The following is a 19,297-nucleotide window of genomic DNA, read 5'->3' as shown; positions in this document are numbered from 1 at the left end:
AATTCAAATGTTAAAAGTTATTTAATAAAAAGTAAAACTTGAATAGTGAAATTGCGCTTATGCCACAAAAAGCCCGGATTATCTACGGAAGATTAATAAATAAATAAAATATGATCGGAGTAATTATTTACACATGACATACATTTTGCAATGTCTATAGATGATAATAAACATTTTAATAATTTATATAATATTGTATATAAATTTAAATACATGTAATATGTTGCCTGCAATAATAAAGAGAAAAAATCATTCTGATCATGTATATTTGTTTTATATTTCGCATGTTAATAAACAATATACATATACAAGATCGCTAGAAAGAAAATGCCGATGCGAGTATTATAGTCTAATACACAGTTTATTACATACATATTTTATTTTCTTCCATTATCTAATTAATAGTTACATCTTCGATTGTGGTTACACCTCTCTCGTTTGAAGTTAAATTATCGCGTCATACGAAATAAATCATTTCTCTAACAATACTTAGGAGACTGCGCCCTTATTGCGCTGTGACTTTAATTATTACTACTACAAAGTTTTATTGCCTGATGTTAATTTATGCAAAGTAATATAATAATATATTTGGCCATACAAAATATTGAATAATAGATTGCCATTATTTTTTCAAATTTTTTCCGCGTGAAATTTAATTAGATATAGTTCCTGGATGCTTTCCAAGAAACTAAGTACTTACCATTTCTGCATTTAAATAAAATGACAAAAATTTGCTAATAAAAATAAAACATAAATACAGATTATGATGTGCGATCGATGTTTTTAGTTAGTTTTGAATAGTAACAAAGTTTCCTGGCACATAGGTACATATATGTGTATATGTATATTAACTTAGAATGATACAAATAATTATCACAAATGTATTATTAAAAAATTCTAACATAACTCTACGAATAAATCACGATAACGAAAACGCTTAACAATATGATTAAACATCAATAATGTTTTCTAAATTATATTAAGATACCTACTTAAGACTAAGGATAAAAAGTCACAGCATAGTGTGACAAAAAATAAAATTGACTAATCGCATATTTTCGCGGTATATAATGAACTCGGAAGTTATGCCATTGAACTGTTAAACCTATCACTCATACAGCGTATAAAAGAACTTAACTAATCTTATTTTATCATATATTTTACTAATGTTCTGTAATGAAACATATTATCTTTCTTCGAACATCAGCACCAGTTTTAAATGTCATGATATAAATTTAATGTAAAATACATTAAGATTTCTATTTACGATGTGTATACTGTATATATAGTTTATATAAATTATATTATCAGAATTAATGTATCTTTGAATGTTATACAAATTAGGAAAATAAATTAATGAAAAAATGTATTTACATAATCTTAATAAAGGAGAGTGCGTAATGCGGAAAGAATCTGTGTTATTTTTTTCTACCGCTCAATCTCATATGAAACGTTGATAGTCACATATTTGTACATAATTCCTTAAAATTTTACAATAATCTTGGAACAGTTAAAAAAGGAAAGACACGCGGTACTTATAGAAAACAAGAAACAAGATTTTACAAAAGACAGATTTGTTACTTTTTTTCTTTGCTATTTCTTCTATGTCTTATATTGCACAAGAACATTCTTAAATCAAGATTTTGTAATGTATCTATTATAATTCTTTTATATAATTATCTTTGTAATTTTATAAACTTTTGTATCTGAATATTGTATTGATTGTTAGAATGATTAAAATAGAATCAATTTTACAGCTAATCGTTATAAATCAATCATAATATATCACAAAAGCCTAATCCAGGTTATAAATATATAACTGAAAAATTTATTGATGTAATTGATTTTAATATCACACCTACAACACTAATAATGTTAACGTCAAATAAATTCAACCTAATAACTAAATTACAAGGTTTGTACCTTGAATCAAACCTTGCGTCCTTTAGAATATTACAACATCCGCACAATGTTTGTATGATGAACATATTAATTCTATTGAATCTCTGCAATTAGGAGGAAGTCACTTATTCATTAACATTATCGTTATTTTGTTCGCTATACAACTATTTAGAAATCCTATGTGTATCGGGTAATATTATCGAAAAGCAAATTATACAATGATAAAGCAGTCTTAAACAAATTGGCGCGATGTGTACCTATACCATCGTTAATGAGATTTTGTCAAATAATACTTAATTTCGTATTAAAGTGCCAATGGTATCATTATCAAAGGTCTTTATAATACTAATAGAATCCAGTTTCCTTTAAGATGAACCTTTCCTTCTTTTATGCATAAGCTTGCTATTGGTCGAATCGTCCTTTATCTCCTTATGTTGTTCTTGATCTCCAAATCCTATATGTGTAAAAACATCAGATATACATTATATTATTCCTAAATCAAGAAGTGTGTGTGCGCGCATGCGTGCGTGTGTACTTCTAGTCAGCATTATCCTCTAAACTTTAAATATGATAAATTTATCTGGATTTATAGAAATAATTTTTTCCAATAGAAAGCGTCAACAATTTTTTTAAATTTAGTTCAATAACTTTTAAATGCATGTGATTGTAAAGTCATTCTTTGCAAATTAATTTTTCTGAGTTTTAAAAATGACTAACTGAATACATTAATTCGCATTAAAAATAACAATATTTAATAAATGCTTTATAGTAAACTATTGTTTAAATATTATATTATTTTATGTAATTCATTAAAAGTAAGCAATAATAGAATGTTTGACGTTTATGTACATACGTGTATATATATGTATATATAATATAATCTTACGTTTTCTCTTTGCCATACGTGAACGTGTCACACGCGAACTATTTTTGAAGTTGGATACAGGAACAGCCTCGGTGATATTTTTTCTTAATCGCGCAACTTCTTCCATTGCAGGTGTCATCCATTTTGGTTTAAGTTCATTACTGAGATTCGAAAAACAATATAGTAAAACAATCAAATGCTAGTGAAGCTATAATTAACTAAAAAATATATAAACAGCAAAATTAGATATTTACTCTGATGACTTTGGTGTTGCTTTATGCCTAAATGAACCTGATTGCCTCTCCTTCATTTTACGAAGTACTTCTAACATTGCGTATGTTGGCAGAGATGGTGACCGCGGAGATGTGGACGATGGTGGTGTGAGAGGTGGCGTAAGAGGCGAAGGTGGCAGTTGAGTACTGATTTTTGCAAGTTTATCTGGATGCAGTGCTAATACTGCTTCCCAACTAAACTCTTTTTCTGAACTGGTTGCTTAGGCTGCGTATTTCGTGTTATCCGTATCTAGAGAAGATATTATTAAAGTTAACTAGTTATATATGAGAGTGTTAACTAATTATATGTGAGAGAACTTAGGATAATTAATAGTTACTTAAAATTCAATAAATTCAAATTTAAATTTTTACCTCGCCGTTTACAGGCCTACAGGGTTTTCTTTCTCTCAAATATGGACGTTCAAAAAATATCGAGCTTGTAAGATTTTCATCAGACTCTTTCATGTTATAAAGACATGTAGGAATATTACCATCTTGGCTACTGTGTAGAAATAAATTCCGTAAATAGGAATAGTTAGGCTTAGTCTCAAATTCTAGCTCGGTAATATACTTCATATACTTCATGATTGCAGCTATAAAAAATAAGCATTATATAAAATAATATATAAACACGTATACTATATGTGCATAGTACAAATCTTTTTTTATTAATTATTTATATTCTTACTAACATGGTGGTTTTTTCTTGTGAGGGAAGCACTTTTCCATAAATAGAGGCAAGTCTGATAAAAGACTTTCTTTTTGTTGATGAACTTCTTCGGGATCCATGATGAAACCTATTTCATTATTATCTTCTTCCCAAGGTAGCTGTCCACATAACCACTGTATAATATTATATCCTAAAGTCTCTAAGTCTCCTCTTCTTGAATGTGCTGAAAAATATTTGATCTAATGAAGTAAAGTATTTCAATTTATTTAGTAAGTCAGTGAATAGCAGAAAACTCAGTTCATCATATACAATTATGCATTAAAATTTTCTTAATAAACTTAATACATTTTTTAGTAAGATTAATTATTCTTATCAATTGTTTTTAAAGAAGAAAATCTTATAATTTCAATACACAATAAATTGTAATTATGTGAGAATATTTGTTACTAAAATGATCAACATACTTCCATGATGAGCGTCCCGCGATGTGAATTCTAAAGTGCCCTCGTGAGCTCTTCTTTCGTCATGTACAAATGGTTTATGCTCACCGGTTCCTGTGCGGAAACGATATGCGAGTCCATAGTCTACTAAGTACGCCATTGATTTTTCCTTTCCTATCCCAACTCCATATGATAATAAGATATTTGGTCCCTTAATATCCGCATGAGCATATCCTTTACTATGAATATACTCCAATGCATCCAACTATTAAAAAGATTTGAAAAAAAAGAAACAATATAATTTTGACTGATTGTAATCAGTTGTTAATTATAAAACTTGCAATTTTAAGCATGAAAATATACCATTTGTACAGCTAATGTATTAACAAGCTTTGTTGGTAATTTTTTTCTATGTGATAGGAATAATTTTCCGATATCTACTCCATATCGCGGTATTACTAAAAACCTATATCGTTGACCTCTATAAAAATGAGATCCTGATCCTTCATATGTAGGGACACCAATTCTTCTTTTTCCCTGAGACTCACACCAACTTTGAACTGTAAAATATACCAGAACATTAAAGATATACTCGTTTTACGCGTGCGCATATATATATATATAGTTTAATACAAATTTTGTTATGTGCATATTACTTACTCATGTGCTTACGAGCTGCTCTAATATAAAAATTCATTTCCACAAATAGTGGACCATTATTATGAGGTTCAATTTTTACAACATATTTTGCATCTTGACCAACAGGTGATGTAATATCATTAGAGGCTGTAAAAAAATAATATAATATATTCATACACTGTTTTATACACATATATAATACAAATTATTTCAAAATTAGAAAAACAAATTTAAAAAATGTGAAAATATTTACCGAGATATATGTCCCCAAAACCACCATTCCCAATGGAATTCCCCAGTCTCCATTTATTTTGAGTAATATCCGTTAAGATTTCTCCTGCTGGCAGTTGAGCTGGTAATTTACAACCCGCAGCTGCCACTCTCTTCATAGGCACATCTTCTGCTCGTCTTGGTGGCATTCTATCGCTATTAAATCATTCATATATATATTGAATTCACTATTGTCAAAAATAATCATACATTATCTATCACACATCATATATCACACACAGAAACAATTATTCAACATTTGCAACAGGATTTGTTCTTGCTATCAAGATTGTATCACAAAAGATAAAACTTATTTGATACAAATACAATAGCAATAAATACATAAAAAGAAAATCTCACAATACACCAAGGATTTAATATAATTTTACACTTTATTATTTATTTATTTCTTAAAAATGCTGCTTGCATACATTTTTTTATGCTTTATCTAATATCAATTTATTTATAATTATGTAAAAAAACTCATCATAATACATATATGTATGTACATATACTATTATTAGTTTTATAGTCGTATAGACACATTTTTACATTAAAGATACCTACATATACATTAATAGTTAAGAATAAAATGATATTTATTACATAACATTAAAGAAGATTATAAAGTATATTTAACTCTTTTGGTTAAAACAGATATATGATAATTTATAATTGAATTAAAATTTTAATAAATTTTACACAAATTTATAAAACATTTGTATATTTATTTTATTCGCATTTTTATTCCAATAGTTTAATCCCTTCTCGAAAACCCAATCAAATAAAATATACTATACAACACAGTAAACACTACTTTTCTTTAAGAATACTGTGCATTACTAATATGTACAGAATTAACATTATATTCTATTGCAGAATGTAAAATACATGTACATAGAAATCATTACAAATCGATATAAAAAGATTACTGGAGAATTGTTTAATAACTATATACTTATCACCAATAACAAATTTAATTATCTGCACTACTTTTACATACTAAAAACAATTATACATAAAGTTATTAAAATTACAAAACAACAACATAAATGTATTTTGATTCGTACAATATCCAAATTAATATTATTAATTTCTTAATGGAATATATAGAATATATTATATATATATATATATATATATATATATATATATATATATATAGAGTATTTTATTCCACCTATGTTATGCTTTTGCATTTAAATGTCTTCATGTATAATTCTCTTAAAAATAATGCGGAGTAATCAAATTGGCAACACACAAAAATTAATACTTTCAAACTCCCATCAGCAACAATTTTTGTACCCATACATGATGCAATGTTTCTAGGCACGTGACACATGTTGTGTCTCGGTGAATTGTTATAATAACATTTGCATGTAATTCGACATTACAACTTACATTTTACATTTAATTCACAGTAGATGTACAAAGTTATTAGGAAAAAAGTGAGACACCGTCTCGCAAACACGTCATTTAATTATTTACGTAAAATAATCAAAAAGGATTCCAATAACGCCGTATCCATCGTAGATCATCGGACACGCAAAAAAAGCGTTCGTTACGAATACCATCGATAAAACTGGATTTGTTAACATGCCGTTCCAAAACATAATATAACAACAATATACTTACATGGACGTACGTACTTTCCTAACGACCTGTTTTCCTACTTTTCTGTAATATTTTACTTAAGAAGAGGAAGTCATATTGCGCATTTGAACGGCAAGCACTCGCTGGAGGAACATATCGATGTAGAAAACGAGAATCTGAGATTCGCAGTCTGTTTAGGTCTCGCTGAACACCAAGCGCATTTCGCAAGGTTAGTCACGTCGACGGGTTCGCGAACGAGAGCCCGTCGTCACCTAGGTGCGTGCAGCCGTTCAAAGACTTCAAAGTAGCGTGCGCGGATCAGCCGGCACTTGTCCTCGGGGATGCGCGAGGAACGAAGGAGCGCTCAACGAGCGGAATCCTCCTGAATCCCGGGTGCCACGGTATCTAACCGGTCTAATGTATTCGTGTTGTCGCGTCGTATGTTCGACAGACGCGCGACGGGGCGACGTCTCAGCAATGCCGAGATCCCGTCAACATTGAACGACGCGAGCGAGCGCGAGCGGGTAGCGCACTCGACGAGGTCAAATGCGCCTGCTGATATCCTTGATGGTAGTCGCCCGTAGTCGCCCGTTGCCGCCTGCTGCCACTCTCGGCCGACGGATACGGTCTGATCGCGACCTACGTTTCTGCCTCGGGTACCCGCGCGCTTCTTCGCACCGGCCTCGACGAATCACATCGCACCGCCTCGCAACACAGCTGGCTTCCTCGCCGATCAGCTGGAACCAGTCTTCGACGATTGCTCCTCGCATAGGAGCAACAACGCGTATCGCGACAAGCGACAGTACACGGCCTGAGTTGAACCGACTCGATGTTTTTTCGAATATGATAGAACGCAACGGAAAGTGATTGGCTAGTGGGGAATTCGCACCGCGCGCGATCTACGAAAACGTTGAACGTCCAATAGAAAGCTGCGTTTTCTGGGGACAACGTCGTCCTCGGCTGCAGTCTCTAGGCAATGCGTTCGTCCATTGGACGCCAAATGATTTATGTCGCACGCGTATGAATCCTCCTTAAAACCGGCATATAACCGGCAGCAGCAGAGAGATAATTAAGCCTGTTCGTGCTGCTTGTACTTCTTGCACTTGGTCGCTTTTTCTCTCTTTTACCAACGTTTCCCAATGTATACTTATCTCGTTTCAAGTGTAAACATTTTTAAAGATTTTAAACAATACAAACAGATCTGTTGTAACAATTTTTTAAAACAAATTTCGGAACATCGCTACTACTAAAAGCGCTCTTTTAGTTTTATATCTTGGAATTTATCGAAAAAAGTTTCTATTTTTTTATATACATTTATTTTTTGTTTAAAAAATAAATGTATATGTGAAAAAACAATCGGAAACAGAAAATTTAGAAATATTTTTAGCCAATGCTCATAATAATTGACACATAATTGATAAAATTAAAAAATTTGTGAAGGCTGTCTATATAGAATTTTATTCTAAATACATATATTTTCTATATGTTTAATTTTTAGAATTGATATTTTTACATTGGATCATTCAACGCAAAATCAAGAGAAGGCCGCACTTGTAAATGATTTATAGAATTTACAGTTGTGTTGGCATCTAATATATGAAGATAAATATACATACACAATGTACACCAAAATATAGAAGATATGTATCTTATCTTAAAATATACATATATATATATATATAAAATTCGCCATGACTTTAAATATATAAAAATGAAAATAAAAATGTGCAATTCTGACATTGTTTAGCTTCTTTTGCTATATATATAAAAATAAATATCGAATAATCACTTAAGATACAACAAAAGTAAAGTTGCAATGGCATGATGAAGAGCAAAATTACTCTCCAATTCACATGCAGCAAGTAGAATTGCATTTGCATCAAGTTCTTGCCTTTGGGTCTCACTGCGACTTCTTATATTAACCAATTAACCTTTCAGTGGAGAAGAGAGAAATACAATGCAAGTGCAATTCTCCACTACACCAGAAAAGAACAGTATTTTGCCGTCGATTGTACAATATGCGTGTGTATCCTAAAATTATTTCACAATCTCCTTTATGCCAGTCAATTTCGCACTTACGTCCCACAGACGAAGCGCTACTTCCGAGTCCAGATCCTTCTTAGAGACGTAAAGTTTGCAGTCACGATATAGATGTCCGCTTTCCTCAGACAACGATGATTCTGTCGCGCAATGCAATACCGTTTGTGCACCCTGTGAATATTAATTTGCAATAGAATTTCCCATTAATGAAAGATGATCTAATAGAAAAATCGCAAAGCAATTCGCATATATTCACCTGATTTGCAGTGCGTAGAAACATAAGCGCAACAGGCGAGAAGATGATATAATGGAACCAGCTTCTTTTTACGTTCCTGAATAGACCAGTATAGGTAAATCCAGGGCATACCATGTAAATATTAACCCCGGTATTTTCCGTTCGTTTGGCAAGCTCAGTGGCAAAGTATGCATTTGCGAGTTTTGAATTACAGTAACCAGGATTCATCCTACTCTTCGCCGGCAGTCCTTTCTCACCATTCAAGTTTGAAAAGTCTATTACTCCAGACTCCAGAAGCTTGGATGTCACTATCACTACTCTGTATAAAAAAAATTTTACTTTAGTATTCCTCTGTCAATCTAAAGTATCGTCTTATACCAACCTGCTAGGAGCGCATTCCTTCAGACGTTCCAAAAGTAAATTGGTAAGCAGAAAGTGCCCCAAGTGATTTACTCCGAAATGGATCTCAAACCCATCTTTTGTCAACGCGTGATCTTTCAGAGGTGCATACACCCCGGCGTTATTAATTAATACGTGAATCTGGGAAAATTTCTTTAACACTTTATTGGTGAATTCTCTAATCGATGAGAAAGATGCAAGATCCAGTTCCATAGGAATCTGTAGCAAAGAAATAACTACTGTTGAATACATATTAAGTTAGAAGCTAAGAAAGATAATACATAGAGAGCAACATAAAGACAGAACTTCATAATTTGATGTGCAAGAGCTATCGGTCCAATTTTACTGAAGGAAATTGATACGATTACCAATTCGCCAGTAGGTATTTTACTGCGTATCTCCGCTATGGCATTCTTCGCGCTCTGTATGTCCCTGCAGGCCATGATAACCGTCGCTTTCCGCTTGACAAGCTCCCTCGTCGTCTCCTTGCCGATGCCGGAGTTGGCGCCGGTCACGAGAAACACCCGATCCTGCAGACTGCTGGTGCTCCTGCATCTTCCCCAGGTGCGCTCTCGGCATTTGCGAAGCAAACCGATGAGCAGGACCACCGGTAATACAAAATAACACCACGTAGATACCATATTGACACGTTGGCTTCAATCTCGTGGCATGAGACTGGTCCAACCAAGTTTGACGCGTAGATCGCGATGACTGGCTAATGCATGTTAAGCTGGCGCAATATGACGCACGTTTCTCGGATGTTCGTCGTTCCAATCGAATGGTATCTCTTCACTCTAACTTGCCGCGTGATAGCATGACCCCGATACCGGAATGCACCTGAGCGCAAAAAACATCGGTCCAAAGGCAAATCTTATCTCAATCGCTCTCTCGACCGATTTCTCACATCTCGAGTGGAATGATCACCACAACATCGCAAATGCCGCCTGTTCCTGACGCTGCAGTCGTAAACTTCGACGCAAAGCTTTATTTACAACCGTGGCGCGCAGGCGCCACGAGGTGTAGTTAGGTGTAGCAGGTATAGCACCAGAGTGCCGATGCGAAACGAGAACAGCGAATACAATTATCGTATTATTATGGATAAATTAATGTTTTTTATTAGTTCGGATCACACACGTGCATTTGCTCTTTTCATATGCTTACATATCCTCCTTATTCGCGCGATTCTCGGAACAAAAATCAACATGACACGAAAGTGGCGTGACGCTACGTAACTTCGTGGAAACGCAGGCCGAGGAGAACCGTTTAAATGAAAATTACGCGCCGAGATACAACGAACGCAGACTTTTCGTATGCTCGCACGACGATTAGTAGCACTTCAATTAATTGGCACTCGCGAAATTCTACCGAACGTATCCCCTTCGAGCAAACTCTTTGCTCGAACACGTACGCGAACACTTCACTCGAAACCGAAGGCAAACGCACGATGCCGCGCTTTACAAATGAATACGACCTCTGTTTCGTTTGCTAGCACGACGGCATTCTCAACACAACACCGTACCCGCGCACAATGAATTCTGAACACGCGAGTCGACAGAACGTCCGACCGGCGCTGGAGTGGCGTACGTGACTGCTGGCAGGCAGACTCGGCGGTACTCGGCGCTAGTCGGCGCCACTCGGCGTTGCTAGGCGGTTGACTCGCCGCGCCTGCGCCGCTGCCGCCATGTTGCTCCGTTGCTCCGCGCTCCAGTCCAGTCATGTACGCCACTCCAGCGCCGGTCGGACGCTCTGTCGACTCCGTGCGTATTTCGCGTTCAGAATTGAATTGTGCGGTATTATGCAGGTACGGTGTTGTGGTGAGAGTGTCGTCGTGCTGCTAGCAAACGATACGCGAGCCGTGAGATCGAAAGTGCGGCGTCGTGCGTTTGCCTTCGATCTTGAGTAAGTATTCGCGTGTGTGTTTGAGCCAAGTGTTTGCTCGAAGAGGATACGTTCTGTAAAATATCGCGAGTGCTAATTGTGAAGTGCTATTAATCGTCGTGCGAGCATACGAAATTTTCGAAACGAATTTATCTCCGTTCTCGGCGCGTAGTTTTCATTCGAACGATTTTCCGCAGCCTGCGTTTCCACGAAGTTACGTGCAGTTACGTGACGTCACGCCACTTTCAAAGTTTTCGTGTACGCGTATTCGCTCGAGGAGGGTACGCATTCACATATTTTTTTCAATGTAACGGTCGCGCCAAGTAAAATTCTCGCGCGCGGTTTACGTTTTACTCGTGTGTGATATGTGTGCTATAATATCCGTAATATCGGGAGTGCCGAATAAAGTATCGGGCGATCGTTATTAATGTGCGATCATTATTAATGTGGTTCGAGAACAGCAGGATGATGTCAGCAGAAAGCGGCATCCATGGGGCGACTCGGTATTCCGGAAAAGGAATGTAGCAGTAGCAGCAGCAGCATCAGGGACAGCGACAGCAATCGGTGAGTGAATTTTTATCAAATCAATTATTTTAATTTATATCATGTATATGTGGTATTGCACATTTATAGAACATGATTATGCATAAAACAGATTTAAAATATGAATGCATATAATTGTAAAATTTACGGGTATAGCATGAAACAGAACCAAATAAACGTGGACATAGCATAGAAGAGACCTAAAAAATCATGCACATTACCTACGGGATTCATAGATATTTGACTATGTAGTTCAACGTGCACATAGAGGCGCTGTCAGGTTTCTCTCTGCTTGAATATAACCAACACAGCGGCATCTACTCCTGGCGTGTGAAGTTGGCCGCGCGTTTTACGAATTTTCCACCATGTTAGTTTTGTCCGTTACGCCAAACGTTTTGCGTCGCTTCACAAGAACACATTACTTTTGCGTTATTCGTCCTGGCGGAACGTAATCGAGCTTGTGATTGTCGTTGAATGCGTCGTACGAAGTGTGCCGTATGATATATGTTAATGACCGATGTACAGACGATTGTCATCGACGTGCTTTCGCGTATAAACTCGTGTTGCAAGTGTCGGTGTGAACGGCGTTGGAATCGCAGTTTCGTGGAATCTCGCGTTGCTCGTTTGTCTCGACACGAGATCGGGAGTATCGTACAAAGTATCGCACGATTTTGCGTTGAGATTGTTAGTACGCAAATAGTTCAAATCTTAAGTATTATAAAGAATTAAGTAGCAATGAGCAAGAAAAGCCCAGGGAAAGGGAGGAGGTATATCAGGTAACGGCGGGACAACCGGAGGTAAATAATGTATTATTGATTGTTATTGATTGATTGATTGTTGATTACTTTGGACACTGTTTTAATTTGTATTTATATTTTTACAGATTAATGCAGTTTCAACCCCGCTGTTGCGCTTCAGTGTCGGTAAGTCTGAACTTGTTATCTTTAAATTGCGACAATAGATGACGATTATTAATATCACCGATGGAGGTCGCTAGAGATCAAGAAATAGAGTAAAGAAAAATAGAAATTAAATTGCTTTAAGTTGGCTTTAGGTTATAAGGTATTTTAGTAAGTTACATATTAAATTAATATGTAATAATAATAATTAACGAAGTGAGAGTTTTTGCAACCTGTTTAGAAATGCTTAGTAAAAATTTAATATGTATTAAACTATAACTGAAAGATTATGTTAACTTACAAATTGACACACTGCAGTGCACACTTTATAAGCTTATGGTTAAATAAACTAAAGTTTACGTATACGTACATGCATAACTTTTAATTTATTTAACGGTATGTATTAATTTTTAAGTTGTAGTTAATCTAATCCAATCTTTTAATTATACATTATGAAAACAAGCTTAAGTAAATTTTTATGATTATCAAGTGAAATTAATCAGTCTGAAGACAATTAAAGAATATAAATATTATAAGTTGCTTTGATCATCTGCCATAAATATGATTTGATTATAATTAAGTTTTATAACGCAGTGTTAAATTTATTATTTACACATGAATGTTTCATAAATAAGTATCTGTAATTATCAGAATATCTTAAATTCTTTAGCTTAGAATAAAACTCGTTTATGTAAAGTCATATTTCAGTTATGTCAAATGTGTCTAAACATAGTGTTTAAATATAAACTTAGTTTATTCAACATTGGATGCAATTAAATATCAATATGAAAAATATAATTCGGAATTACATTTTGCAATGATATAATTGTATACATGTACATTATATATGAATTTTTTTATTCTTGTTGATATTATAAAATGGAGTGTAAAAATTAATTTTAAAAAATTTTAGAGATTTAAAGATTGATAAAAGTAAATTGTTATTTTCACATTGTGATATTTAAATTGAAATCTGGCATAAATCAATGGACTAATAGTATACAGGTATTAATGTTCCAATAAATTATCTATATATTATTACAATAAATTTTAATAATATTCCAATCACTTAAAGCATGTTAAGGCACACATTACCATATATCCTTCATCCACGTATCACCAATCAGTTCAACGAAATTAAAATTAACAAGCTAATTATATATGTCATTTTACAAGTTGAGAAGTTTTTCTTTTGCATTTATAAGAAAATATTTCTCATTCGTAATTACGGCCGTTTATGCATTACAATCTGATACATTGGTATAAAAAAATTCTCTCGAATTAAAGATGAGATTCATTATAGTGGTTCCAAATTTTATTATGAATAGAGTGTTTTTTCCATCCATTCTTCCAGTGTGAATGTAGCTGTGTGGGTTTGATCTGGATCTCTTTCTCGAAAAATATCTACAACAATATAATAATTAATTGATTTTATTTTATGCATATTATTAATAATTATATATGTATAAATTTTGACATTATTAGTTCGTAAACGATATATTAAAATATAATAAATTAACAAATAATTTATACTTTAAGGGGTTGATTGATACATATCAATAATACATGAAGATTAATTTATTAAATACAAGTTTCACTTACCAAGCATTGTTTTAAGTCTGATCGTACACATTATGTAATCGTCGAACGTAATCTTGCCGTCTTTAGTGCCATAACGATGAACTAGTATATTAAGAATATGATTGTTCAGACGATATCCTGCGCTGTTTAATGCTTGTCTCAATTCAAATGCACTTAAGTATCCTGATTCGTCTCTGTCGTACAATTTGAAAACAGCCTGAAATATTTAAAACATTATTTGCAAACGTTACAAAGGCCCGTTACAAATTGAATCGAAAGATTTCGCGCTTACCCTCCACTTTCTAATATCATTCCACAATAGCTTGAATTCTTCGAAACCGAGTTTACCAGAGTGATCTGTATCTAACATAGCAACCATACTGCGACATATATCTTTGCTGAAACCTCTGTCGTGGGTCTCTGCAATTTAAGAGAGAAATTTATTTTGCCTGTTGCACTCTTTATATATAAGAGAAAATGTCAAACATTACAATTCGAATACGTACGGAAAATTCACATAAGATAAAAATGTCAGGAAATTATCTTACAAATATATAAAGTTTTTCAAGTGTATTGAAATAGGTTTTGATTGTGTAATAGAGATGACAAATTCAACAATTATGGTACAACTACATTGCAGATTTTACATGTATATGATTTACACGAAGGACTTAAGCGATTCGTTAATGTTACATTCTCTGTTAATCGGAGAAGCATGCGGTAGGTATTTTTGCAAAGGTATCGTTGCAAAGTTCTGTCCTACCTTGCCCAGACATAAATTAAAGTCTCAACGCTGACTGCTAACGTCACCTAGACTCTGACATTATTAATTCACCACACAAGTGCTAATGACAGCATGTTTCAGATATTAACAATAGGGATAAATAATTGAACGAGTTCTATGACAATCATTATGATGTAACGCAACTGGCAAAACAATCTCCTGCGGTAAGATATGTGGTTGTCTTACCTACGGGCTTATTGTACTGTTCATTATTACAAACAATGCCGCACAGCAGTGAGATGAGAGTGTCGATAAGGGAACCATTTCCTTCAACAGTTTCGGGATCATGTGCCTCGCTACGATGCGCCAACTGCGGTAACTCTACCCGTAACACACAGCTACATGTTAGCTTAAATTTCACATACGTACACTTGGGCCATAAGAATCCGTGACACTCATTACGTTTACAGTTTGAATTACAATTCAGAACTTTGAGTTTTACAGAGCCTTTAATATGGTTCTTTTAAAAATTACTTAAACACTTTTTAAACATACTTTTAAAATGAAAAAGTTTATACCAAACTTATATATATTTTAACCTTATATTTTTTTCTGCTTGTTTATTATAAGATTACACTATTACAACTTTTCCATTTCTTAAATAGTTTTTAATCGGTATAATTAAACGAAGAAATATTTTTCGTAATATATTGACATCTGGACTGTTTATTATTTAATAGACCTAATTATTTAATAGACCCAAATGTATTTATGCACTGTAAATACTATTTACAGGGTAAGAGCTAAGCATGCGGAATTATTAACATGATCATTAAAATGCTGTACAGCGTGCTGAGAGAAAAAAGTAATTTTTAACGAGAAATCGAAGGAGCAAGTTCATAGTAAATTAATCAGCTATCAGGCTAAAAGTAAATGGTGCAGGTGATAAAATATTTGAAGTACGAAATTAATGACGAAGCGTAATTAAATGTAGTCTATCAATGATTGAACGTAAAAAAACTTTCAGCAAATTAAGCAAAAATGTACAAAAAACTACAAAGCAAAGCTTTTAATAACAAAAATACGATCATGTCTTTTTAGGGGATATCGTACTCGGAACTGTGTATACAATTTTTTTAATACTTATTGTATGTGTAGATTTTGATGAGCAGGGCATAGACAATATTTACCTTTCCTCATGGCGTAATCTAAGATATCTTTAAGTTCCATCCAGTCCACTTCTAAATCATCGCCAGCAAGTTTCTTAAAGAATTCTCGAACTTTTTCGGCATTGCGGTCTTGTTCGGGTTCTTCGCGAACCTAAAATGAAAAGAAAATCTTTTATTATAAAGCATAAAGACAATCACAATATATGATTAGTCTAGAAATTCTGCATAATATTTTATAATATTTTTAGCGATGTTCTCTTCGTAACTATTTTTGAATCACAATTTAAGAGAAAAATTATATGAGAGAGAGAGAGAGAGAGAGAGAGATTTAAAATATTTAGATTTGAATAATTTTTAAACATTAATGAATTCGAAGCTTTTTTTTTTTTTTTTTTTTTTACGCAAAACGTATAGCTGTAGCTTTCTGTTGTTTACATGTGTGAGCACATGTTTTACTTACATTATCTCCGTTTTCGTCCTTTTTACCGCCCGCAGGGTTAATTACCTAAAAGCCAAGCGATACAAACATGCGAATCGTTAATTACCAGCCCATTGTTAACGACATTTTAAATCTTTGTGATACATGACTGCCAATCGATGGTCAGGTGACACGACAAATCATCACTCAAATTTTACGTGCATTAGTTAGACACAAGATATTAATTGCATAGTTAATTCTACGCTTTTTGTGCAATTTAGCGTAAGTTAATTTATATGCATTACAAATATGTGATTACACCTTTTTGACTGCATGTATTTATCAAGCTATGTTAGTGCTGTGAATTATTATGGAGTCTTGCAAGTTATGAAATGATACATTTATCGCGTTAGTATAATGTAATTAAATCTAAACAGCATTAGTGTAAGCTGACAGTGCAATGTTTAAAAACCTTGTGCATAATTATCCTCAATTTCATTTAAAGACGGTGAACAAATCTTTAATTCTTTTTAAATCTATCTTCTTTAAATATATGCTGCGTATTGCTTAGGATCAATCTATTATTATAGATCTATTTATTCAAAAATTTATAATCCTTACCCTATCATCGACTTCTCCCATACCGACTTCTTCATCGTTCTCTCTGTAAACGAACGAAAAAATTGAGACCAAAGTTCTTTAACATCGTGATACATACATCGCAATACCACAACAGGACTTACTCCATATTGTTCTTGTTTTCAGAGAAGATTCTCAACAAGAATTCACCTTCCTCATTTGGGTCGAAAGTACTCGGAACTATACAGTAAACGCCTGGCGGTAATTTGAAACGGCACGTAACTTCCCGTAAATTTATAAATGCCGGTGAACGTCCAACGGACGCATTGTACTTGAAGAAGTTTCTGTCTAGTGGTTTCGGCAATCTCTCTGGATACTCCAACTATCGATTAAAAATAGATTAGATAAATTGAATTCCATAATTTGATTATGTACTAAAAATCATAAAGATTAAACCAATTTCCCATACATGGTATATTGCGAATCCAATAGTGAGGCAATCAGCTCCCATTCTTTTTTGCGCTCTCCTGTTTTTCTGCATCAGAGCAATGATCACAGTACACTTATCGTCGTCGTCATCTGGATTTTCCAATGTGATACGATACTGAGGATTATGGCAGAAAGTATCTGCGGAATATAAGTTTCTCGTTTAAACATTCCTACAAAATTTGATCAGAATTAGATATATATTTATAAATCTCACCTAAAAAGTTTCTGCAACCACCTGCTGTTACACCACGCACCCACTCTCCTTCAAACACGCTCATCTCCCAACGTTTCTTCCCGACGTTGATATCGTCTACTGTTAAAGAATCAGGGTTCAAATTGCAGATCTCGAGTTGAGTGAAATAGCGGGTAAAATCCTGGAACGACATCCAAAACTCGCCGTCCTGATCGAAGTCAGGCCGAGTTCCTCCTTCTCATGATCAGGGATGAATCTCCATTCTGGTGATCTGTCGACCAATGACGAAAGCGTAAACTTAATTGATAGTCGTTGAAACATAAGGGGGAGAGACTCACTGATCGCTCCAAGGCCCATTCCATTCGCCTCGTTTCCCCAAGGATTTCGAAGCCTCAATAGAGGAATGGTACCGTATCGATTCGGCATTTGAATCTCCACATTTCTCACGCAGGTGATGCTGTACGCGTGACCACGTATTAGTCCTTGAGGTGTTTCAGCCTCCACTATGTTGGGATCGGGCTGAAAAGGACAAAGTAATAATCGACAGAAAATAACTTGCGACGAGGATAACTGTTATAATCGCTAATTCACCTCGATGGAGCAACCCATTAACGAGTTTCTCTCAAAGGCTTTTAGCAATATCTTAAACAAATTTGGCGGCGTTTGGTCCATTTGGTACATTTCTGTTACTCCACCAGTGAAGTCCTCCATAGCTTCGCAGGTTGTGCCGCCCTTTAATGCCTCGTAGGAGCCATGCAGTTTCGCATATGCTTTCTCGAGAAGGGCGCTCCAAAATTCGTTAGTCTCGCTCGATTGCAGATACAGCAATTTTCCATGATAGGTGGGCAATCGATCGTCAATCACCACATCGACCCATCTACCGTATTGCCAAAACCTGATACGTGTACAATCTTACGTAAATGACAAAATTCTTTTCAAAATTAGCAGCAACTAGTAATTTAACAGAAATAACATTGTCGTACAAATGTACACAGAAGAGTCTAGATGAGTAGTATATTCATTACATTCTATTCGATGATTAACAGAATTTACGAATGCAATAATCCGTATATATAAATTCCGGTTTGTATGATGATCAGTAACAATGTAAATTGTATTATGTTTTTGCTACATCACACAAAAAAGTGTTGATTATGAAACTGAATGCGACTGAGCGCCTCGAACCTGAAGTGGAAGATTCCAGCGTAATTTTCTTCGAAGCTCTGGTCTTCTGGCACAATTTGAAAGAACAAATTGTGATGCATGGTCAGATTTGCCACGGCGGCCAGCAACCAGCAATCCCCCAGTTCTCCCTGCTGAACGTCGAATCTGGAGAAAACCTTCCACGAAGAGCTGAGGATTGTCCGCGATTTCCTGTGAAGTACAGCGCATTGTAGCCCACTGTCCTCGCGTGTTTGATTTGTTAATTATTCTCGACTAATAAAATTTGAGATAGCTTAGGAGATTTCTAAACCCATCGGTCGTCTCCATTCTATGTA

At 34.5% G+C, this 19,297-nt stretch overlaps 2 protein-coding genes and 1 pseudogene across 2 annotated transcripts; all 3 read right to left on the bottom strand.

Moving 5' to 3' along the window:
* Positions 1–1,552: 1,552 nt before the first annotated feature.
* Positions 1,553–7,542, bottom strand: LOC118648224 (annotated as a pseudogene).
* A 546-nt stretch (positions 7,543–8,088) lies between these two features.
* Positions 8,089–10,312, bottom strand: LOC118644208 (retinol dehydrogenase 12-like). The gene is made up of 4 exons (XM_036294542.1): positions 9,694–10,312; positions 9,309–9,544; positions 8,948–9,245; positions 8,089–8,862 (listed from the first exon to the last, which is right to left on the bottom strand). Exons 1-4 carry the CDS (start codon positions 9,964–9,966, stop codon positions 8,689–8,691), a joined length of 981 nt encoding a protein of 326 aa, XP_036150435.1. The 5' UTR covers positions 9,967–10,312; the 3' UTR covers positions 8,089–8,688.
* Positions 10,313–13,921: 3,609 nt separating this feature from the next.
* On the bottom strand, positions 13,922–19,205 carry LOC118648225 (calpain-B-like). The gene is given in 14 exon segments (XM_036294543.1): positions 13,922–14,049; positions 14,248–14,443; positions 14,519–14,646; positions 16,141–16,270; positions 17,159–17,201; positions 17,281–17,498; positions 17,586–17,743; positions 17,820–18,017; positions 18,020–18,069; positions 18,137–18,164; positions 18,167–18,317; positions 18,390–18,693; positions 18,984–19,135; positions 19,137–19,205. Coding segments are annotated over 14 exon segments (1,896 nt in total). The 5' UTR covers positions 19,191–19,205; the 3' UTR covers positions 13,922–13,963.
* Between the last annotated feature and the right edge of the window lie 92 nt (positions 19,206–19,297).

The sequence above is a fragment of the Monomorium pharaonis genome, unplaced genomic scaffold, assembly GCF_013373865.1.
Source record: "Monomorium pharaonis isolate MP-MQ-018 unplaced genomic scaffold, ASM1337386v2 scaffold_302, whole genome shotgun sequence".
Classification (NCBI taxonomy): domain Eukaryota; kingdom Metazoa; phylum Arthropoda; class Insecta; order Hymenoptera; family Formicidae; genus Monomorium; species Monomorium pharaonis.
This window is presented reverse-complemented; position numbering and strand designations above follow the sequence as displayed.

Bases quoted from the DNA above. Each gene is read 5' to 3' on its own strand.
- LOC118644208 (XM_036294542.1), bottom strand. From the start codon at position 9,966: ATGGTATCTACGTGGTGTTATTTTGTATTACCGGTGGTCCTGCTCATC. The intron at 9,545-9,693 runs GTAATCGTATCA...TCTTTGCTACAG, and splicing joins AAATACCTACTGGCGAATTG to ATTCCTATGGAACTGGATCT. The intron at 9,246-9,308 runs GTTGGTATAAGA...TTTTTTATACAG, and splicing joins AAGGAATGCGCTCCTAGCAG to AGTAGTGATAGTGACATCCA.